This window comes from Salvelinus namaycush, chromosome 8 (genome assembly GCF_016432855.1).
Source record: "Salvelinus namaycush isolate Seneca chromosome 8, SaNama_1.0, whole genome shotgun sequence".
In the NCBI taxonomy this organism is placed as follows: Eukaryota; Metazoa; Chordata; class Actinopteri; order Salmoniformes; family Salmonidae; genus Salvelinus; species Salvelinus namaycush.
Window position 1 is genome coordinate 53,541,252 of NC_052314.1, and position 22,872 is coordinate 53,564,123.

Sequence of the window (22,872 nt, forward strand, 5' to 3'; positions counted from 1 at the left end):
TCAACACAACGTGATCCTCCAAATTAGATTTGATAAGATCAAGGTACACATCAATGTAGTGTTGTGTGGGTGTGTGCATGTGTGTGTGTGTTTATATGTGTGCTGGGGTCAGTGTGTGTGCATGTATGTGCAGGAGTGTCAGTGTAGGCGTGTGTGACTGTGTGGGTAGAGACCCGTGAGTGGCAAGTAGTCAGTGCAGATAGACAGTGGGTCAGGCTGGGCAGCCATTGCATAGTTTTTCAAAAGTCTCAGTGCTTGGAGTTATTGGCTGTTCAAAAGTATCAGTGCTTGGGGATAGAAGCTGTCTCGGAGCCTGTTGGTCCGAGACCCAACGCTCCGGTACCGCCTATATGATCCATGAATCCAGTCCAAAAAGTCCAAGAGGCAAACCTTTTGATTAAAAAAATAATAAAAATACATAAAACAACTTTTGATTGATTGCAACCAAGGTGGGTTTAAGAAAATTGTTGGAAGGCATAGCATATTTGGGGTAACATAAACCTATAGCAATATGATTTTACCAGGATACTGCCTCACTTTTAATAATAGTTTTCAATCTATAAGCCAATAAGTAATTTATAGGCCTATAGTGTATTGTATTGGAACCAATGGTGTGGTTAGAGTAGAACGTGTGGCTGGGCATATAGACCCCAATCCCCCATGAAATAACACCATATATAGATTCTACAGATACCAGTGAAGAGTCCCAATCCCACTTTTACTACGGCACGTAGAATAGTTCTCTCTATAAACCAATATGTATTTCATATAGTGTTGCATTGGGGGCATATATTTGACCTGGTTTTAAAACCCAAATGTAATGCAAATATCACTTAATTATGAACACATACGAGTTATTGTTAATTATTGTTTAGACAATTATTGCTCATATATCATGAATAAGTACAGGTAACGGGCTCTTTTATACAATTACCTGGACTTTTATTTATTTTGAATATTTTCGAAATTCCGTGACCCAGAAGTACTGTTTTAGTGTTGCGGACACTTTCTTTTGGATTAGCAAATTGTAGCTACACCAACAACAGAAATACAACTATTCATAAATGTATTGAGCAACAAACATCTTCATACGGATTATAACTTCCAGTTCAATCAAACACAAAACGCAGACCGCAATTTGTGACTGGATTAAGGCGAAACAAGGACGAAGAGAAAGACAAATATAGCTACTAGCTAACGTTACGTTAGCCTGTTAACGTAAAGGCTAGCAGCAAGCTGACATGAATTCTCTCGTCGGCTACGGCGTGTCCTCTGATTCTGACAGCGACGGGGATATTGTAAACAACAAGAAGTAAGTTACAATTCAGGAATACAATTTAGAAAAACTTTGTTTGTGGAAGATGAATTGAAAAGATTGACGTGTGTTCCATAGAGCTCGCCAGTTTGTAGTCCTAAAACCCGGAAATGAGTTACCTGGTTCGTTCAGCAATTCCTATGCGGAAAGAATAGGGTTTGGGGATAAATGCAGAATATAAGGTCTGAGGTTAACACAGGTTTAGGAGATCTTATACGTTTTGTTCTATGAGTTAATATCGGTCAGTTTTATTTTATTTAACCTTTATTTTATCAGGAAGTCATATTGATACCAAGCTCTCTTTTACAGATGAGCCCTGAATTGCACAAATTACAGAAAATACACACATCAACATATAAACTTCAAAAAGCAAGCAGAAAGAAAAACACGGTCATAAAAAACAAACACATTAATTTGTACTAAGGTCCTCAATCAGCTCTCTGAATTGTGCTAGAGGCACCAACACAACACATTTAATAATATTTGGAATACTGTTCAACAAATAAGGTGCAAGAAAACTATAAGCTGATTTACATAAATCAGAGACCAAAGGAATTTCCAGTTAGCCATCCCTGAGCCCCAGTGTGGTAACTCGTATGTCTAAAGTTTAGTAAAGATATTGGGTACAGTGGGACTTATTGTAAAATAGCTTTATGAATGAAAACATAGTTATCTATCAACCTACGTGACATAAAAGAGGGCCAACCAACTTTCTGGTAGAGAATGCAGTGATGAGTCCTACAATTGTTGGCCATAATAATGTGCTATGATAAACTGCATCTAATGGCTTTAATGAAGTGGTAGCTGTGTTCCTAGTATAGATGATGCTGCCATAGTCTAGGGCCGATAGGAACGTCGACTGAATAATCCGTTTTTTACTACTTAGCGAGAGGCAGCACCTTTTTCTATAGAAGAAGCTCATTTTTATTCTCAGCTTCTTAACTAACTTGGCAATATGCTTTTTAAAAGACAGCTTTTTGTCTATTCAGATGCACAGACATTTGTAAGCAGGGACACGATCAATATGGACACCATCCAAAGTACATATGCTTAAATTATCAGAGTTATTTTTATGCGCTCTAGAGAACAACATATACTTAGTTTTACCTGCATTCGGTACTCATTTCAGGTCAATAAAGTTTTTCTATAATACAATGATGGCAGACTGTAGTTCAAATAGAGCCTGCTCAACTGTGGGGGCAATAGAGTACACAACAGTATCATTGGCATATCAGGTTGCAATTTAATGTAAACAGTAAAAAGGACCCAAAATTGACAATTGACAAGTCAATCAGTGTTGCTTCCTAAGTGGACAGTTTGATTTCACAGAAGTTTGATTGACTTGGAGTTACATTGTGTTGTTTAAGTGTTCCCTTTATTTTTTTGAGCAGTGTATATATTCTGCACATCTACCATTCCAGTGTTTAATTGCTATATTGTAATTACTTCGCCACCGTGGCCTATTTATTGCCTTACCTCCCTTATCCTACATCAGTTGCACATACTGTATATAGACTTTTTCTACAGTATTATTGACTGTATGTTTGTTTATTCCATGTGTAACTCTGTGTTGTTGTATGTGTCAAACTGCTTTGCTTTATCTTGGCCAGGTCGCAGTTGCAAATGAGAACTTGTTCTCAACTGGCCTACCTGGTTAAATAAAGGTAAAATAAAAAAAAATAATAATAAATAAATAAATTCAAGGGTTTTTCTTTATTTGAACTATTTTCTACATTGTAGAATAATAGTGAAGACATCAAAACTATGAAATAACACATATGGAACCAAAACATATTTTATATTTGAGATTCTTCAAATAGCCACCCTTTGCCTTGATGACAGCTTTGCACACTCCTGGCATTCTCTCAACCAGCTTCATGAGGTAGTCACCTGGAATGCATTTCAAATAACAGGTGTGCCTTATAAAAGTTAATTTGTAGAATTTCTTTCCTTCTTATTGCGTTTGAGCCAATCAGTTGTGTTGTGACATCGTAGGGAGGAATACATAAGATAGCCCTATTTGGTTAAAGACCAAGTCCATATTATGGCAGGGACAGCTCAAATAAGCAAAGAGAAACGACAGTCCATCATTACTTTAAGACATGAAGAGCAGTCTATTTCCGGAAAATGTCAAGAAATTTGAAAGTTTCTTCAAGTGCAGTCGCAAAAACCATCAAGCGCTATGATTTAACTGGCTCTCATGAGGACTGCCACAGGAATGTAAGACCCAGAGTTACCTCTGCTGCAGAAGATACGTTCATTAGAGTTACCAGCCTCATAAATTGCAGCCCAAATAAATACTTCACAGAGTTAAAGTAACAGACACATCTCAACATCAATTGTTCAGAGGAGACTGTGTGAATCAGGCCTTCATGGTCAAATTGCTACAAAGAAACCACTACTAAAGGACACTAATAATAAGAAGAGACTTGCTTGGGCCAAGAAACACAAGCAATGGACATTAGACTGGTGAAAATGTGTCCTTTGGTCTGGAATCCAAGTATGAGATTTTTGGTTCCAACTGGTGTGTCTTTGTGAGACGCTGTGTGGGTGAACGGATGATCTCCGCATGTGTATTTCCCACCGTAAAGCATGGAGGAGGAGGTGTTATGTTGTGGAGGTGCTTTGCTGGTGACACTGTCTGTGATTTATTTAGAATTCAAGGCACACTTAACCAGCATGGCTACCACAGCATTCTGCAGCGATACGCCATCCCATCTGGTTTGGGCTTAGGAAAAGCAGCCAACAAGTGCTCAGCATTTGTGGGAACTCCTTCAAGACTGTAGGATAAGCATTCCAGGTGAAGCTGGTTGAGAGAATGCCAAGAGTGTGCAAATCTGTCATCAAGGCAAAGGGTGGCTATTTGAAGAATCTCAAATATAAAATATATTTTCATTTGTTTAACACTTTTTGGTTACTACATGATTCCATATGTGTTATTTCATAGTTTTCGATGTCTTCACTATTATTCTACAATGTAGAAAATAGTAAAAATAAAGAAAAACCCTTGAATGAGTAGGTGTTCTGAAACCTTTGACTGGTAGTGTACAATCAGTCAGGTTTTAAACCATGTCATCCCTAGTTATAAATGATGCCAGGCAAGAAAGTTTAGAAATAGGCAGATAATTATTTAGGTCAAAAGGGTCACCTTCCGAACCTTGGGGATAGTACCAGATATAATCGTCATGTATAGGTATATAATCGTCAGCACTAGTGGATTTTTTAATAATTTTTACATCAATCTTATGCAAGGCACATCGCAGATAGTGAATTGTTGAAATGGAAACAAATATTCACTCGAAGTTGACGGGTTAATCGTCGAGTCAGCTAGAGGCTGGCAGAGGGAAAAGCAGTCAATTGACTGACCAGGGTCAATTAAACAACTGTTTCTCTCAAATTAAAAGTCTGCTGAGATGATGAAATGATCATTTAAAAGCATCACTTATCCCATTCGTTCCAGTTACGATGCCAGAGTCAGACAGAACTTCAGACAGAATTTGTTTAGGCAGGGAAGAAGAGGAATTGTTATGCTTCAGTGCATTTACTGTTTTTCCCAAATTCTGAAGGATCACCAGCCGAGTCAGAGATGGAGCTTAAAAGGTAGCTTGATATAGCTTTCTTAATACATCTGTCTCTCAATTCGGAAAGATTGCCAGTCCACTGGAGAGTCAGTTTTCCTTGCTTTAGCCCAGGCCTGATTTCTCATCTGAATGAGTTCAGATAGATCGAACCTTTTGGTTTTCTTCGGAGCTATCTTTGACTCTAAATTGTTTTTAAAGGGGTGTGTTTATTTGTCAGAGGAATACATATCGAGGATACATTTTCTAGAGCCAATTCTGGGTCAGGAATACAGGAGACCGTGGCTAAATCAGAGTAGAACATGTTATGTAAAACCCCTTAAGGAGAAACATTTTTTAAAGTGATCTTAATTCAACAAGGATTAGTAGTTTGCTGTTTCGTATCTCTAATGCATACTCCACTAGACAAATATTAGTTAACATTACCTTTATGAATTATGACGCCTTTGTGCTTTATGCTTGTTTTGATTACATAAATGTTTCAAAATGGACAAAAAGTGACGTTAGCTGATGAAGATTATGTCAAGGAACAAAACGTACAAGATCTCCCTAAGCCTGTGTTTACCACAGACCTTAATTTCGGCAGTTAACCAGAAACCCTCCAAAAACTCCATTAATTTCCCCATAGGCTTTGTCCAATGAACCATGAGTTGGTGCCTACAAAAAGATGCCATTACTATTGTTCTCTATGGAGAGGAGTGTTGTGATTGGTCTTGCTACCCAAACCAGATGATTTCCCCCTTCCAGTCAAATTAAATATTTCCAGATTGAGAAGTCCTTGAAATCTTTTTTTGGATAACGCTACAGCTAGTATACCAGTCCATTTATAAATGTTTTTTCTTTGAAGGACTGAGAGCAAGGTGGATGGAGAGACCCAGAAGAAGGGCCGCAATTTCCTCCTAGAGTCCGGGTCAGCCTCCAGTGAGTCGGACTGTGACTCCAACCCAGAGGAAGAGGTGGACCCCGTATCTCAACTACAACCAAAACGCCCTCCTCCTTCCTGTATGGGACCCCCCTCAGAGTCCCGGACCCCTCTCCTCCCCGCACCCCCTAGCTCCCTCTCCCACAAACTCCCCCCTCCCCCCCTCGGGGCCTCATCCAAGAGTGGCGTATTCGCCAACCCCTTCAAGGCTCAAGCCGACCAAAAGCTCAACGTCTTGCAGAAGCATGTCCCTCTCACAGTGCAGGCCCGGCCCTCCCAGATAGGGGGCAAGAGGATGTGTGTGGCGTACAGGAAGGACGGACGCTGCAGGTTCGGGATCAAATGCAAGTTTGCCCACGACAGCGATCTCCAGAGCTCCATCATTCCCAGTGACTATGACCCCCCTGCGGATGACGCTCCCGGATCGCATCAAGCTGACCCCAACGCGGGAGGCTCTTCACACATGGGTCGCCAGAACTTTCACCACAACCAGGGTGGAGACCCTGAAGAGGAGGAGGGTCAGCAGTCTAGGAAGAGGAGAGTAGGGCTGAGTAACACCCTAGTGCCCCCTAAAAGGTCAATGAAGAATTATGCAATGCAGAGGAAGAGAGAACAGGTCAATTTGAACTGAGCGACTTGCACAGGAATACTGTCAGCAGCAATACAGTGTGTGTGTGTGTGTGTGTGTGTATACGCGTGTGTGTATACGCTCACATTGTTTTAGTGTGACAAGAGAAAATGGGAATGTGTTCCAATTTTGTACCATTATTCTGCACTCATTTACTCCCCCCATGGATGTATGGACTGGTGTAAAATATGGTTTAAATTTCTCCCTACCCATGCTTACGAGTGAGCAAGTGCAAACTAACCAGTCTACAGCCAGAGAGTATTCTATACACCGCTTGTCAGTATGCAAGATAGGATAACTATACCACACTGTTCAGTCCAGTACATATACTTCAGATTGGTAGTTTGTACATGAAGTTTTTGTAGTTTCATTGAAAACGTATTCCTTTTGGAAGAAACTGTCCGTTGGAAATATAAGCTACATTTGATCATTGTTAAATAAATGCTTTAAATGTTTTGTTATTTGTGTTTGTGATCACTTAAATGATACATGGACATAGGAACTGGAGATACAAATAAAATTATGGGTTGAGTTTAGGAAAATGTAACCGTTCATTTCAATGGTTTTTGCTTTGATTAGAGAAAGATTGAAAGGAGAGGCAGCACAGGGTTGCTTTTTTGGACCAGTTGCAACACACTCCGGCATCAGTCACAATGTAAAGCACACACACTTAGCTCCTGCTTTCTGGGATGGATCTATTGGAGCCCCATACACCGGCGATTGATGCTTCTCCAGCCCAAAAAACTGCAATGAAAGCCAAGATCGAACGGAACAGACAGCGGACTCTGATGCCGAGGCAAGCCCGCCTTGCTAGCGGACTATTGGCAGGAGAGGGGGGTGGCACCTCGGCTAAAGTCGTAAAAAAAACATTCGACTCTCGAGGCGGGTTCTTCATTGATGAAGAAGAGGAGGGACAGGAGGAGCAATTGATGAAGGAGAGGGACAGGAGGAGCAAAGGGGGAGTAAGGTGGTGCGTCAACCAGGTATGTACATTTATAACTAATCAACCATTGCAGGAGGCAGCAGGGTCATATCTGTTGCGTTATGTCAACGTCTATCAGAGGTCATCTATCTAGCAGCTATGCTGTCATCTGTCAAAGATAAGATCCATTGGTTCATGTGTGCCCCCGTATGGATTCATGCCATAGCAAATGCCAGTGGCTAAGTGGAGTCAGTTTCTTTCTATAGCCCAGCTACCTGAAACATTGGCCATATCAATAACAACATCAACAATTATCAAGATTGTCACAAGAAACAATCAGTAACAACAATAATCAAGGGTGTTTTTTTTACTGACTAGGGCACCTTGGCTGGCTGACTGACTCCTAGCACTCTGCATTGGTCGTAAGTTGCTCTTGATAAGAGCGTCTGCTAAATGACAAAGATATCACATGTAAATGTACTAGTAGTGTAGACAGTGTTGAGCTAACCTGGGCGCCATGTCTGCTCGGTCTGACAATTCCACAAGCAGTTGGCTAGAGAGCAGAAACCCTCCTTAGAGGCGGGGTGCTCCGAGGAGGCTAAGGAGTCCAGAGAAAACAGGGAGGTGCAGAAACGCTCCTTAGAGGCGGGGTGCTCCGAGGAGGCTAAGGAGTCCGGAGAGAACAGGGAGGTGCAGAAGCGCTCCTTAGAGGCGGGGTGCTCCGAGGAGGCTAAGGAGTCCAGAGAAAACAGGGAGGTGCAGAAACGCTCCTTAGAGGCGGGGTGCTCCGAGGAGGCTAAGGAGTCCGGAGAGAACAGGGAGGTGCAGAAACGCTCCTTAGAGGCGGGGTGCTCCGAGGAGGCTAAGGAGTCGGGAGAGAACAGGGAGGTGCAGAAGCGCTCCTTAGAGGCGGGGTGCTCCGAGGAGGCTAAGGAGTCCAGAGAAAACAGGGAGGTGCAGAAACGCTCCTTAGAGGCGGGGTGCTCCGAGGAGGCTAAGGAGTCCAGAGAAAACAGGGAGGTGCAGAAACGCTCCTTAGAGGCGGGGTGCTCCGAGGAGGCTAAGGAGTCCGGAGAGAACAGGGAGGTGCAGAAGCGCTCCTTAGAGGCGGGGTGCTCCGAGGAGGCTAAGGAGTCGGAGAGAACAGGGAGGTGCAGAAGCGCTCCTTAGAGGCGGGGTGCTCCGAGGAGGCTAAGGAGTCGGGAGAGAACAGGGAGGTGCAGAAGCGCTTCAGCACACAAAGGTCAGTAACAGTTTAAAAAAAATTGTGAACAATTTTTTATAAACATGAATGAAATACTGGGATTGAGACAGACAATAGGCTTTACAGACAACAGAACTACTGTGTTCTGATCCTCACTCAGACCACACGTCCACTCAAGTAAGTCACCTAATATAGATCAAACCTACCAGCTCCAGTGGATTGTGGAAAGCGGGTGATGCAGTTTTGTTTTATTGATTTAAAAGATAAACCTGCACACTGAGCTTGCCCGTATCACTTATGTTTATTCTGCTTACTTATTCATATTAAATGTTTTAGATTGTTATTTAGTCTGTTGTGAACCGAGCTGTGTCGTGCAGTGGGGAGCAGCGTGTGGACAAAGGACACCAGTGCTCACGAATACGGCCCTGAGGAGCTAGTGGTTGAAGAGGAGGATCTCTACAGGAATGTCTGTAACACCTGTGGACACCAACTGACCTATGAGAAGATGTAGCTTAGTGTCTTTTAACCCTTATCCCGGGGGTCCACAGGGTGAGTTATTTTTTGTGGACCACTGGTAGACACCAGACACGTAAACTGAGATTCAAATAACTTATCATGTACTTGACACAATTCCTTGTAGCTGAAGCAAGATCTTCCTGAAATCTTATACATGCCATACACAATGTGGCCACAAGAGGGCAGACATATATGAACATTCCTCTACATGTTGTGCTGCTCAGAAGCTGCGGATTGCTATCGTACTATAAAATATCAACTTGATAATTTCCCTTTTATATTGACAATTTGTAAGATAATGTAGTATGTAGAAGGATTTATGTCTGAAATAAATATTTTTCCATAATTTGATGTTTTTGCAATAAAATATATATTTAGTTGGATTACTGTGGATGGATAAAGCCAGGATAAAATATGGAGTGGACTGTGGAAGATCCGAAAGCGTTTGACATTGAAGTCAATTCCGATTGAGCCGACATATGCAGCATTTACTTTGAATGTGATTTCCATGACCTCTGTAACATTGCCATAACCTGTCCGTCTCTGAGCGATTTCCTCTGCCCAGGCTTTGCCGATGCATGCCTGATCTATAGGCTTGATTCAATCAGATCAAGTGATCGCTAACACCCGCTTAGCTGGTGTTTTGGCGGCGTTGGAGGTGTAACTGCGTTAGAGCTGTCAAATCCGTGAGCACACACCCATCCCACTTGCATTAGATGTTCAGAATGAGAAAGTAGGGCTATATAGAAATAATGACACTCAGAAATCCTCCTTTCGTTTAATGATTTCCAATCAACCTAATCAAGGTTTAGGCTAGATAAGGCTACATCTCACATTCCAGTGTTTTCTAACTTGTAAACAAGGCTGCATGGGGATTTCTTATGATGCGATTCTGTGCAGCCAATGTCAACTCTAGGTATAATGGCATAAGCCGCTTGTACATTGAACAGCTCTAACCCAGTTCCACCTCCAAAACCACCACTATAAGGGTGTTGGCTAGGGCAGATCTGATAGAAACAAAACGGTCTGCTTTGTGTTTGCCATGGAAAATTGAGGACCGTAGTATTGTGATACTACTATCATGAGGATGGTGGGAGGAGGGGCTCATTGGAATGGCTGGAATGGAAACTATGGAACGGAGTCAAACACACCAAACATGGGAACGTGTTTGACTCGGTTCCATTCCAGCCATTACAATGAGCCCGTCCTCCTATAGCTCCTCCCACCAGCCTCTTCTGATGAAAACGCTAAACACACAAACACAGAAGGCCAGTTGATGGGTATAGATGGCTACATCACTTTATGTACAAAGGCAACAACTCACACACACAACTGCCCTGATGCGGGTAGATCTAAAAAGCTACCAAAAGTGACTATAAATACATATTTCTGTGATCCTATATATTTCAAATGGTGACACAATACATTAGGAGGGACATCGCTAGACCTCTCCTTTTATTACTGTCTTTCCCAGTTTCCCCTAACCTCAAAATCCAGACTGAATCACCTTATGTTGTTTCACTTCCCTAATTAGTGATCGTGAAGTGAAACAGCTGAATTCAGTTTGAATTTCCAGGCTAGTCCCCCCCCCCCCCCACCCGACTACTCTAGATAAGTACATGTTGCATGTGCACTTCTGTGGCATCGGTCAAGACATCCCCCTCCACCACTCCGTCCCCCTCTCCGCCCCCTTCCCAAACTACCTCTCCCTCCCCTACAGTCTCACACTGTTGAAGGGTGTTAGCGGAAGGAGAGGAGGCAGAGAGAACAGAATCATCCAGAGCGTAGCTTTCGCTACAACCCACAGTGGTTGGGTCCTGAAGCTGGATGTCCTGAGTTTGGGGCGGACGTTGAAGTTGGGGTTGGACCTGGGCCAAGAGAGGGAGGTTGGCGGTAGAAATATGGGAGCTACTCTGGAGGGTTTGGAGTTGCTGGGGGGTGGCTAACAAGGGGATCTGCTGGAGATGTGTCTGCGACCCGTCGACGGTCTGGAAGGTCATGTGGAGAATCTGCGGCTGCTGATTCTGCTGCTGCTGCTGATAAGACTGCAGGGTCATTTGCTGGAGCTGCTGGGGCTGATGCTGCTGGGTCACTACCGAACTGGAATGAAGGGCCAGTTGCTGCATCTGGGCCTGCTGCTGTTGCGACTGCTGCTGCTGTGGGGAAGCGGCCGCCACCTGCTGAACAAAATGAAGGGGCATCTGGAGCTGGAGGGTGTGGTGGGTCTGCTGCTGCTGCTGGGTGTCGGAGGGCGACGGGGGGTCGATGGGGGACAGGGAAATGGTCAGGGGCATCTGCATGGCGTGGAGGCCCTGGTCCTGACTCACTACTACCACCTGGTGGCTCACCTGACCCATCTGAGCTATCTGTTGCCCCATGTGGGTCACTTGTTCACCCACTTGGGTCACCTGCTGGGCGGGATCCAGTCGTACCAGCTCCCCCTGGTTCCCGACACAACCCACTCCCGAGGCCTCCAGCAGGGAGGCAGGGGTAGTGATGAGGGCCCCTGCGTTGGCCGCCAGGGCCTCTGCGATGAGCACCTCCGGGTGGCTCTTGGCCTTATGGGCCACCACACTGTCCTTCTTCTCAAACTTCTTGTTACAGATGGAGCAGGAGAACTGGTAGGTGGCATCAGCGTCGTGCTTCTTCATGTGCCAGTTGAGGGAGGCCTTCTGGCGGCAGGTGAAGCCGCAGATCTCACATCTACAGGAAGTGAAGTAGAACGTAAAAGAGAAAGGGACGGGGACGGGGGGGGGGGGGGGGTAAATTCAGGGGGTCAGATGAGGTGCATGTACAGACAGGTGCGACATTTAATAAATGGATGGAATGAATTAACAACCAGGCAAACAAATAAAAACTCACTGCAGTGGTTTCTCTCCGGTGTGGATCATGCGGTGCACAGCCAGGTTGTGGGAGCTCTTGAAGGCGCGGGCGCAGAACTCGCAGATGTAGTCCCTCTGGTCTGAGAGAGGGAACAGAGAGTTAGCAGTAGCTCATCACAGAAAACAATGACAGGTCAAGCGCTGCTTCTGTGATTGCATGTATACTGTACTTGTGTGTGCATGTAAATGTTAAGTGAGGATAGTTAGCATTCAGTGTGTCTGTATGTGGATCTCTACGTGTGTGTGTGTATGTGTGTGTTTACCGGTGTGGTGCTTGGCATGGCGAAGTAGCTGTTTCTGCAGCCTGAAGAGTCTTCCACAGGATGGGTGAGGACATACAAACTTCTTCTTCAAAAGGTGCTGGTACTTAATATGGTGCTGGGAATTACAGGAAAAAGAGAGTCAGCGAGAGAGACGAAGGATGGGGGGAAAAAACGTAATACTATTCACCTACGTTGGGGTCAATTCCATTTCAACAGTCAATTCAGGAAGTGAAATTGAAATTCAATTGCATGCATTGAAAAAAAAAAATCTGAATTGAAATCGACCCCAACCCTGTTTGTGCACAACTCAATCTCAGAATAGCTTGTGCGCTTCGTCGTCACTATGGCAGACCTGCAGGTAGCGAGGGTGAGCCAGGACTGTGCCACACCCCTCCATCTCACAGCGCACGTACTGCACCGGGGGCTTCTTCCTGTGGGGGCGGGACATGACAGAACTGTCAATCATGTGTGTCAATCATCATGTATGTCAGAGGTGAAGTTTCAGCTTTTATACATATGATTTCACTAATGTTTTGTTAGTTGACTGTAAAATAATAAATAAAGAGTATTGTTGCAGTTGAACAGTAATGTCAACTTTACCTTCTTTTCGGGAGCCGGGGACTTTTATCATCTTTCCTTCGCCTGCCTCTCCTGAGGGAAATAGAGAAAATAAAAGAAGTTGGAGAACTCGATTCAAGCAAGGAGTTAAATCAAGAGACCAAACCAATGCCAGATCCAATTCAAATTCCCAAAGTGACACAAGTCTACCCTTGCACACCCTTCCTTTGAAGTCTGAAATTGCACACTCTCCGTTATGGATTTAACAATGGTGGAAACGCCAGCCACTTCCAATGCTTTTAAATACATGATGGGGAGAGTGCAGGTGCACACTTTGGGAGAAGGTTGGAGAATCCGGGGGGGGCATACTTTCTGGGCAAATCGCCCTCTCCGAACTCGTTCTCCAACTTCACGTCTGTACCCTCTATCTTGATTCCTGTCTCCTTCTCTTTTTTCTCTTTCTGTCTCGGAGGAGGTTTGCGCCGGGGTTTGGGGGCATCCCTAAGAGACGGAGGATCCATTTGGAAGGTCAACAGACAGGTCACATGGGTAAAACGCACACAAAATACACGCAAACATTTATATGCATACGCACACCCATTCACACAAAGGGAATAATACATTGGAGCTGACATGCACACACACACACTTGCACACACTCCCAAAGGGAAAGCATTACGACACACATACACACCTAGTAGTCTCAGCCTCCGGGTTGTAGCTCTGGTCGTTGAGGTCATCTCTGAAGGGAATGTCATCATCACTGCTGATTTCCCCACTGTAACACAAGCACAATGCTCAAACTCATAGCCGTACACACACACAATGATCCTACCACACCTCCACTTGCTAAACATGTACAGTTGAAGTCGGAGGTTTACATAGACTTATGTTGGAGTCATTAAAACTCGTTTTTCAACCACTCCACACATTTCTTGTTAACAAACTATAGGTTTTGGAAGGTCGGTTTGGAGATCTTCATTGTGCATGACAAGTAATTTTTCCAACAATTGTTTCCAGACAGATTATTTCACTGTATCACAATTCCAGTGGGTCAGAAGTTTACATACACTAAGTTGACTGTGCCTTTAAACAGTTTGGAAAATTCCAGAAAATGATGTCATGGCTTTAGAAGCTTCTGTTAGGCTAATTGACATCATTTGAGTCAATTGGAGGTGTACCTGTGGATGCATTTCAAGGCCTACCTTCAAACTCAGTGCCTCTTTGCCTTGACATCATGGGAAAATCTAAAGAAATCAGCCAAGACCTCAGAAAAAAAATGGTAGACCTCCACAAGTCTGGTTCATCCTTTGGAGCAATTTCCAAATGCCTGAAGATACCACATTCATCTGTACAAACAATAGTACACAAGTATAAACACCATGGGACCATGCAACCGCCATACCGCTCAGGAAGGAGACACAAAAACAGGTTCAAAAGTATCTATATCCACAGTAAAACGAGTCCTAAATCGACATAACCTGAAAGGCTGCTCAGCAAGGAAGAAGCCACTGCTCCAAAACTGCAATAAAAAAGCCAGACTACGATTTGCAACTGCACATGGGGACAAAGATCGTACTTTTTGGAAAAATGTCCTCTGGTCTGATGAAACAAAAATAGAACTGTTTGGCCATAATGACCATTGTTATGTTTGGAGGACAAAGGGGGCGGGCCTGCAAGCCGAAGAACACCATCCCAACCATGAAGCACGGGGTGGCAGCATCATGTTGTGGGGGTGCTTTGCTGCAGGAGGGACTGGTGCACTTCACAAAATAGATGGCATCATGAAGATGGAAAATTATGTGGCTATATTGAAGCAACATCTCAAGACATCAGTCAGGAAGTTAAAGCTTGGTCGCAAATGGGTCTTCCAAATGGACAATGACCCCAAGCATACTTCCAAAGTTGTGGCAAAATGGCTTAAGGACAACAAAGTCAAGGTATTGGTGTGGCCATCACAAAGCCCTGTACCCAATCCCATAGAAAACTTGTGGGCAGAACTGAAAAAGCGTGTGCCTACAAACCTGACTCGGTTACACCAGCTCTGTCAGGAGGAATGGGCCAAAATTCACCCAACTCATTGTGGGAAGCTTGTGGAAGGCTACCCGAAACGTTTGACCCAAGTTAAACAATTTAAAGGCAATGCTACCAAATACTAATTGAGTGTATGTAAACTTCCGACTCACTGGGAATGTGATGATAGAAATAAAAGCTGAAATAAATCATTCTCTCTACTATTATTCTTATATTTCACATTCTTAAAATAAAGTGGTGATCCTAACTGATCTAAGACAGGGAATTTTTAATAGGATTAAATGTCAGGAATTGTGAAAAACTGAGTTTAAATGTATTTGGCAAAGGTGTATGTAAACTTCCAACTTCAACTGTATGTGGACAATTGATTATTGCCTATACTGATCCACACACACTGCTGTCTCGCCAACATTACCTCTGAGACTGTGGCTGGAAGCTGAAGTCTTTAGGGTCATCTTGGAAAGGAGACTCATCTTCTCCTCCCAAGAGAACATCTTCCTCATTCTCCTCTTTTTTCTCACTGAGGCGAGAGGAGTCCGTGTTACTACGGCAGCACAGATAGACAGATCCAAGCCTCTTACGCACGCACGCACACACACAGCCATGAGATGAGTAAGAATGCCGTTTGTTTATTCACCTCAAACTAACCGGTGCCGCCACACATTTACTCTGTACTGGTACCCCCCTGTATATAGTCTCGCTATTGTTATTTTACTGCTGCTCTTTAATTTTATGTCTTATTCTTATCCGTATTTTTTTAACTGCATTGTTGGTTAGGGGCTCGTAAGTAAGCACTTCACTGTAAGGTCTATCTATACCTGCTGTATTTGGCGCATGTGACTAATACAATTTGGAATGCATGTGTATACTCACATCCTAACTGTCTTCTTTGTAACTACCTTTGCTTCCACCTCCACTGGAAAAAAATAAAACATTATCACACAATGCCAATACAACCATTACAATTTGATCTGGCTTTTTCAGGATGACACATTCCCCTCTGTCTCGGGAACGGCCCAACCCCCACAGTGTTGATGTAACCGACTAGAAAATCCAACCCCAGGTGTACATGCAACCAAAGACGTTCTTAGCACACTCAGTTTAATCCCAAACACAATTTAGCCGGTTGGTGTGCCTACCGGTTGGGTTGTCGGTGCCAGGCTCACTCTTGCACACAGGCTTGGCCGACCCCCTGGCACCCCGGGCAGAAGGGGCCTTGGCACGCGTCTGAGCATTCTGTGAGTGAGGGTGGGCTGGAAAGGGCAAAGTGAGTGCCATCATACACACCTTGAATTAGAATACTAATTCAAGGTGTGTCTTACTAGTTTGTTACTGTAGCCACATATCTTGGTCTAGTTTATCAAGCAATGTATGAGGGTGGTCACCTACCTTGAACATCAGTGGGTTTCCTTGGGTCCCCTGAGCTGCAGAGAAAGAGTTATCAAAATAGTGATAACTTCTCGGCTGACTTTCTGTTAATCTAGCTATGTACAATGTGACATAATCATGAGTTGATATCATTTAAAACTGCTACATACAGATCGCAACTTGACAAAACCGCTCACCCCGGGAATGGGAGGACAGGTAAAGCACATTAGACATTAAAACCAGGTATTACCCCTCCCTCTTCCTCCTCCCTTTTTAAAGGAACTGTGCTGGAATACGTACATGTCAGGGAATACAATTAGCAGCAATGCATACAACCGGTTTTATGGCCGTAAAATGTTGACACGCAAACTTGGCTGGCTAACAATTTCACAGGCATGTAAAGATGTTACGTTTATTGCAAAGGACACGGCTATATTGCAATTTATGGTGTAGTAAAGGCGTATACGAACGTACTCATGAGCTTGACTACTGTCATCCCCGACCTCTCCGGTACTCTCTGTTGAAGCTGCGGAGGAAGCATTTTTCCTGGGTCGTGGACAAGCAGCCTTCCTCCGGCGGTTTACGGCTTTGTCAGGGCTCGATTCTTCTGCATCATCACTCTTCTCGCTCTGCAACCAAGCTGGTAGTGTTCGTGTAGACCGGTCCCGTAACACTCGTCCAGAACTCGGAGTGCCTGGTGTTGCTCCATTCGTACACGGCGAAGGAGAAACCCCTTTCTTCCGGCCAACTCCTCGGCCTCTCGAAGTCCTGCGCGGGGTGACCGCTGCACTCGAGGCCGGGGATTGTACCGTGGCCTTGTCATCCTCGGGCTCTTCCCTTTTATTGTTATCGGTGATTTGCGGCTCCATCACCGCGTGTTCCCGGTTCTTATCCTTTTGTCCCGAACCGTATTTATTACTTTCTCTGATACTGTACTGACAGTAAACAAATGATTACATTTGATATCACATCGATCAAAACGCTTGGATTGCTAGCTAAAGGCCGTAATCCGACTGTGACATAATTCACAGAATTCGGGCCTTGTCCGCAAATTATAAGCGTTCATTTATTGATCAATAATAAAAACTTTCCTTAATTCCTACTATAATAATAAACCAATATCCATTTTTAAAGAACCAGACACTATTTTTGCATTCTTAAAGCTATAGTAAACCTAACTATTTGCACGGGCCATGTCGCGTTACCACTTTGTTGCGTCTCCTTTAAGCCAAAATAAAACCAAGGTTAAATGCATAAGCAACATACTGTTCAGCAGATGCGCACGTTCGCAGCATCATCACCCAAACATATAAGTACAGACCACATAGCACGTGTTGGTCCCATCCCAGTTGTTTACAGATCAGTGAAATCGGACGCGCAGGAGCTGTGCAAAGAGTCCGCGCGCACAGACAGCCCTTCTAGTCGTGGGAAATGTAGGCCGAGTGCAAAGATCACACATGCTATTTTATCTGATTTTATTTTGAATGTAAAGTCTAACAAAGTACAGTGGATGTAAGAGTAAATTGTGTTATCCAGTCCTTTCTTTGTAAATTATACAATGTTTTGTTATTTTATATTTTGCAAGTTATTTTGCCACTAGATGGCAGTGTAGCCTTAAAAGTGGGATGACTGTTCTAAAATGACTGGGTAGCAGACGGGGCGCTGTTCGGAGGCCACTACCAACAATCTCTCACAGTCTCACGTCAGAATTAGACATTCATCCATGTTTCTCAAACATCAAATTTCTAGGCATTTACTCCGAATTCAAAATCTCAAACATCTTTCTATTGCTGGTTTCAGACTTGTAACCTTTGGAATCAGAGACCGATGCTTACTGTTGCCCCTAGTGGCTAGTTTCCAGGTTCCATGTAAAAAAGAAACAAAAAATAGCTTCTTACCAAAGAGCAATTTCTCAAGCAAGAATTTTGCTAGGACTATCTGGAAGTGGTTTGAGTGGGGAGGGGGAAACTAAAAACTAGCTATTATTGGCAGAGGGGTTTGGAACTCTCTTTCTTATAGGTCTATTAACTAATTTACCACCTGGTGATATCACCAGGCAGGCCAAAACTCCATCTGACCAAAACAGGCTGTAATTTCAGGCAGTCTTGTCAAACAGCTTATCCACTAGAGGGCATTATCATAATTTTCACAATTTCGCAGTATTATTCCAACCTCATAGTGTGTAAATAAAAAACACAGGCATTTTTGACTGCAATGGGTCTTTAACATGGATTTTCACATAAAATGTATTCATTTAATTATATATTGAACAATAACAAAACATACAAAAAATGCAATATATTGAGAAGAGTACATAAACTTAACATAGACAGGGGTATTACACGTCAAAAGAAAATGCACTTTTGTCAAAAGGTTTTATGGTATGTACTGCTTTTTTTGTTTTGACATTTTCTCATCATTTCAAAATAAGGTTTCAGTTCTACCTTAAACAGGGGTCCATATCAGTTGTGTCAAAATAAAACATAATTTCAGAATCTTCCAAAGAAACATTAAAAGTGGTTTCCCTTAACATAAACTATTCTAAATCAATCCAAAATCTTCTGACATGAGAGCCGACATGCACCTGTTGAAGTGCTAGATAAATGACTTAATAGCACCACTGGGCTGCAGTATTGACCACCATTTTTATCACTATGCAGCTTTGGTAACCGGTCGGGAGAGAGACACCTGTATGATGCTCTTCACGTTTGTATATTTCACAGCCACTTGGTGGCATGTAAATACAATAAAATACAATATACAATTTTTGGAGTGGCACACTACATGCAGCTGAGGCTATGCTGCTCCAGCCTCTTAATGTGTGTGGGCAGGGGCTGATTGGGACAAGAATTTGGCCCTGGCATTTTATCCACACAAGCCCACATCATTGCGCACGCCGCTAACTTTAAAATGTTTTATGAGATTGAAGAACACATTGGGAGAGATCTTAGACCATTCCTCCATAAATAGTATTTTCAGATCCTTGATATCCTTCATCTGCAATTATGAACTGCCCTCTTTAACAGGGACGGACATAGTGATTTGGAGGCCCCAGGCAGAGGCCAGTCTGAGGTCCCCCTTCCTAATTAAAAAAAAATGGTTTCATAGTAAATAGATGTCATTTAACTGTAAAAATGTATTACCTTTGAATGTGCCATGAACACAACCAGTCATTATGTTTTCATCTGATTGTCAAACAAATCACTTCGCACGTTCATCCCAAAAATTCCAGCACTGTGCACCTGCCAGCTTTCCGTCAATTCGCAAGTGGCTAATACTATCTCACCGGAGAAAGCATCTGAGCGAGCAAAACAGCGCCCCCTCTGTCTCACTATATGTAGGGTTGGGGGGCCTCGAGCGGAGCATGGGGGATCCTCAAACTGAGAAATTATGCTCAGCTCACGAACAAGGCCCCTTGATGATGTGAGGCATGAGGCAATTGCCTTTTCTGCCTAATGGTAAGTCCACCACTGCTCTTCAATTTCAACCACAGGTTTTCAATGGGGTTGAAGTCTGGAGACTTAAATGGCCATTACAAAATGTTGATTTTGTGGTCAATTAACAATTTTTTTGTGGATTTTGATTTGTGCTTGGTGTTATTGTCCTGCTGGAAGATCCGTACTGTCACAGATTTACACACATCAAATTACGAATTGGCCTGAGGCCACATTGACCTTAAGTGTTAATTATTATTACAGGGCTCCAGAATAACATTTCCCCCTGGTGTCACTGGTGCCTCTAGCTTTTACAGTTGGTGGCACCAGCCTATGATTTGGTCTGGTCAGAATCATCTTATAAAGTCATTCATAGTACTTTATTAAGAACTATAATAAATAGACTACTGAATCAAGAAACATGTTTTCATCTAACATGTCCAAGCAGGAATGCCTGATTCAAGATATTTTGATGTGCAACCTAATTCAGTGATTGAATTTGTGATGCATTTTGGGTTGACAATTAGACTATAGTTGCTATATTTTAATGTCAAAATAGCACTCCAGAGTTTCCAGCAATTGCATTTTTAAATGTTATACGATCAGAACGGATTTTTCTCTCTAGCGCATAGGGGGAGAGGAGAGTGGCTTGCTCATCACAGCAGCAGGCACAGGGGCAAGGCAGACACTTTCATTACAGGAATCATGAGGATATTACACTTTACTGTTTGAGCAAGTCATGGTTTTAGCCGCCCCCAAAAAGAGGACGTTTTGAGTGGTGGGGTGACAATGTGGAATGTGCTCTTTCTATGTTAATAGGCACCCTTTCCGTTTTTAATTATCCATGATCCTGGCTGTCTAACTGATGACAGAGTCAGAGCAGGTCTCTTTGCTGATGCCGCATTTGACTTTGAGTGTCAGTTTGTGTGACCTCAGCTCAGAAAAACCGGGCCAGCCCATCTTGGTAGGGTGGTTATAGATCATTATAGATTAGTATAAAAAAGAAATGGCATAAAAATCATCTTAAAAAAATTATTCTTAACAGGCCCATGGCCATGTCAACATTTGAATTGTTTCATTTTTATAAAAACATTTTTTTAAACATTTTTGTTTGTCAAAAAATTGTCCAGCCCATCTGGCATTTGCCAGAATTGCCAGATGGCCAATCTGCCCCTGTGTGTGGGTATGTGTAGGGGGTTGGTTAAATTAAATTAAATTTGGGACTATGTACATACAGACAGTCATTGTCTTTATAACACTACTCACATTACATACAGTGCCTTCACACCCCTTGTCTTTTCCACATTTTTTTGTGTTAAAAAGTGGGATTAATATTGATTAAATTGTCATTTTCTGTAATGTCAAAGTGGAAGAAAAATTCAAACATTTGAAAAATAAAACACTAATATATCTTGATTAGATAAGTATTCACCCCTCGAGACAATACATGTCAGAAACCCCTTTGGCAGCGATTAAAGCTGTGAGTCTTTTGGGGGTCAGTATCTAACAGTTTTGCACACCTGGATTGTTCAATATTTGCCCATAATTCTTGAAACAATTCTTCAAGCTCGGTCATGCTGTTTGTTGATAATTGTTAGAAAGCCATTGCCAGTCTTCCCATAGATTTTCAAGCCGATTTAAGTCAAAACTGAAACTAGGCCACTCAGGAACATTCAGTGTCGTCTTCGTAAGCAACTCCAGTGTAAATTTGGCCTTGTCTTTTAGGTAATTGTTCTGCTGAAAGGTGAATTTGTCTCCCAGTGTCTGTTGGAAAGAAGACTGAACCAGGTTTTTCTCTAGGATTTTGCCTTTGCTTAGCTGTATTCCATGTATTGTTATCCTACAAACTCCCTAGTCCTTGCCGATGACACGCATACCCACAACATAATGCAGCCACAACCATGTGTGAAAATAGGAAGAATGTCACTTAATGATGTGTTGTGTTGGATTTGCCCCATCCTGTTTGCCACAAAAAGTTAATTTCTTTGCCACATTCTTTGCAGTATTACTTAATAAGTACCTTGTTGCAAACAGGATGCATCTTTTGGAATATTTGTATTCTATACAGGCTTCATTCTTTTGTTGTTGATCCATCCTCCGTTTTCTCATATCACAACTATTAAACTCTGTAACTGTTTTAAAATCACCAATGGCCTCATGGTGAAAACCCTGAGCAGTTTCCTTCATCTCCAGCAACTGAGTAAGAAAGGACTCCTGCATCTTTGTAGTGTCTGGGTTTATTGATACACCATCCAAAGCCTAATTAATAACTTCACCATGCTCAAAGGAATATTTTTTATATTCACATACCAATCGGTGCCCTTCTTTGCGAGGCATTGAAAAACCTCACTGGTCTTTGTGGTTGAATCTGTGCTTGAAATGCACTACTCGATTGAGGGACCTTACAGATAATTGTATGTGTGGGGTACAGAGATGGAGTAGTCATTCAGAAATCATGGCAACAACTATTATTGAACATAGAATTAGTCCGTGCAACCTATTACATGATTTTTTTAAGCACGTTTGTAATCCTGAACTCATTTAGGCTTGCCACAAGAAAGCGGTTGAATACTTACTGACCTAAGACATTTCAGCTTTTCATTTTTTATTAATTTAGAAAATCTACAAACAAAATTCCACTTTGACATTACTGGGTATTGTGTGATCTACAATTGAATCCATTTTAAATTCAGGCTGTAACATAACAAAATGTGGAACAGTGACTGCCCAATGCCACAAAAGCAAAAGAGGCAGAAGACATGTGTTGGCTGCAAGGCCCTTTAGTACAATGACTTTTAAAACGGAGCTTGGTAAATACAATGTTGTAGGACTGGTCTGGGCAGCAATGTGTACGTTTGTACACCTAATCCCATATTGTGTGACAGAAATACATGACTGATAAATTAAAGAGAGGCTTATAACCACGTCAATTCACGGGTCATTTGTGTCATATGTAGCAAACGCATAATATCTCTCTCTCGCTTTCTCAGCCTTGACTTTTTTTCTCTCTCTTTCACTCATCATGTTATATTTGACTACAAGGATTTAACACGTCAATGTTGATCTCTTAGGCTACCTGGCGTCTTGGCAACACTGGTAGCAGGTGGCACTGCAGACAATACAAGTATAACCACTTGAGATAAGAAAACAGGACGAATGACTGTTAATCAAACAAATCTTCTTTCATTCTCAGGTCACCTGCTACGTCATGTGTTTGCACAGCTCCAATCTGGATTTAACTGTGCAGA

General features: G+C 42.8%; 3 protein-coding genes across 3 annotated transcripts; 2 read left to right on the forward strand and 1 right to left on the reverse strand.

The window, feature by feature from the left end:
- Positions 1 to 1,005: 1,005 nt before the first annotated feature.
- LOC120051969 lies at positions 1,006 to 6,899 on the forward strand. Its single transcript, XM_038998846.1, has 2 exons — positions 1,006 to 1,312; positions 5,741 to 6,899. The coding sequence occupies exons 1-2, from the start codon at positions 1,242 to 1,244 to the stop codon at positions 6,444 to 6,446; spliced, it is 777 nt and encodes a 258-aa protein (XP_038854774.1). The 5' UTR covers positions 1,006 to 1,241; the 3' UTR covers positions 6,447 to 6,899.
- A 293-nt stretch (positions 6,900 to 7,192) lies between these two features.
- LOC120052187 (DNA repair protein complementing XP-A cells homolog) lies at positions 7,193 to 8,535 on the forward strand. The gene is made up of 2 exons (XM_038999021.1): positions 7,193 to 7,426; positions 7,915 to 8,535. The coding sequence occupies exons 1-2, from the start codon at positions 7,193 to 7,195 to the stop codon at positions 8,533 to 8,535; spliced, it is 855 nt and encodes a 284-aa protein (XP_038854949.1).
- A 2,157-nt stretch (positions 8,536 to 10,692) lies between these two features.
- Positions 10,693 to 17,401, reverse strand: LOC120052189 (E3 ubiquitin-protein ligase ZFP91-like). Its single transcript, XM_038999022.1, has 12 exons — positions 16,665 to 17,401; positions 16,212 to 16,246; positions 15,962 to 16,075; positions 15,696 to 15,738; positions 15,238 to 15,342; positions 13,483 to 13,566; positions 13,158 to 13,289; positions 12,831 to 12,881; positions 12,583 to 12,661; positions 12,231 to 12,345; positions 11,948 to 12,047; positions 10,693 to 11,788 (listed from the first exon to the last, which is right to left on the reverse strand). Exons 1-12 carry the CDS (start codon positions 17,057 to 17,059, stop codon positions 10,693 to 10,695), a joined length of 2,349 nt encoding a protein of 782 aa, XP_038854950.1. The 5' UTR covers positions 17,060 to 17,401.
- Positions 17,402 to 22,872: the final 5,471 nt, after the last annotated feature.

Coding starts and splice junctions, on each gene's coding strand:
- LOC120052189 (XM_038999022.1), bottom strand. CDS start 17,059: ATGGAGCCGCAAATCACCGATAACAATAAAAGGGAAGAGCCCGAGGAT. Junction 15,739..15,961: donor TGGCACCGACAACCCAACCG/GTAGGCACACCA, acceptor ATTTTTTTCCAG/TGGAGGTGGAAGCAAAGGTA. Junction 12,882..13,157: donor GAGGGCGATTTGCCCAGAAA/GTATGCCCCCCC, acceptor TATTTCCCTCAG/GAGAGGCAGGCGAAGGAAAG.
- LOC120052187 (XM_038999021.1), top strand. CDS start 7,193: ATGAAAGCCAAGATCGAACGGAACAGACAGCGGACTCTGATGCCGAGG. Junction 7,427..7,914: donor TAAGGTGGTGCGTCAACCAG/GTATGTACATTT, acceptor TTCCACAAGCAG/TTGGCTAGAGAGCAGAAACC.
- LOC120051969 (XM_038998846.1), top strand. CDS start 1,242: ATGAATTCTCTCGTCGGCTACGGCGTGTCCTCTGATTCTGACAGCGAC. Junction 1,313..5,740: donor GATATTGTAAACAACAAGAA/GTAAGTTACAAT, acceptor TTTTCTTTGAAG/GACTGAGAGCAAGGTGGATG.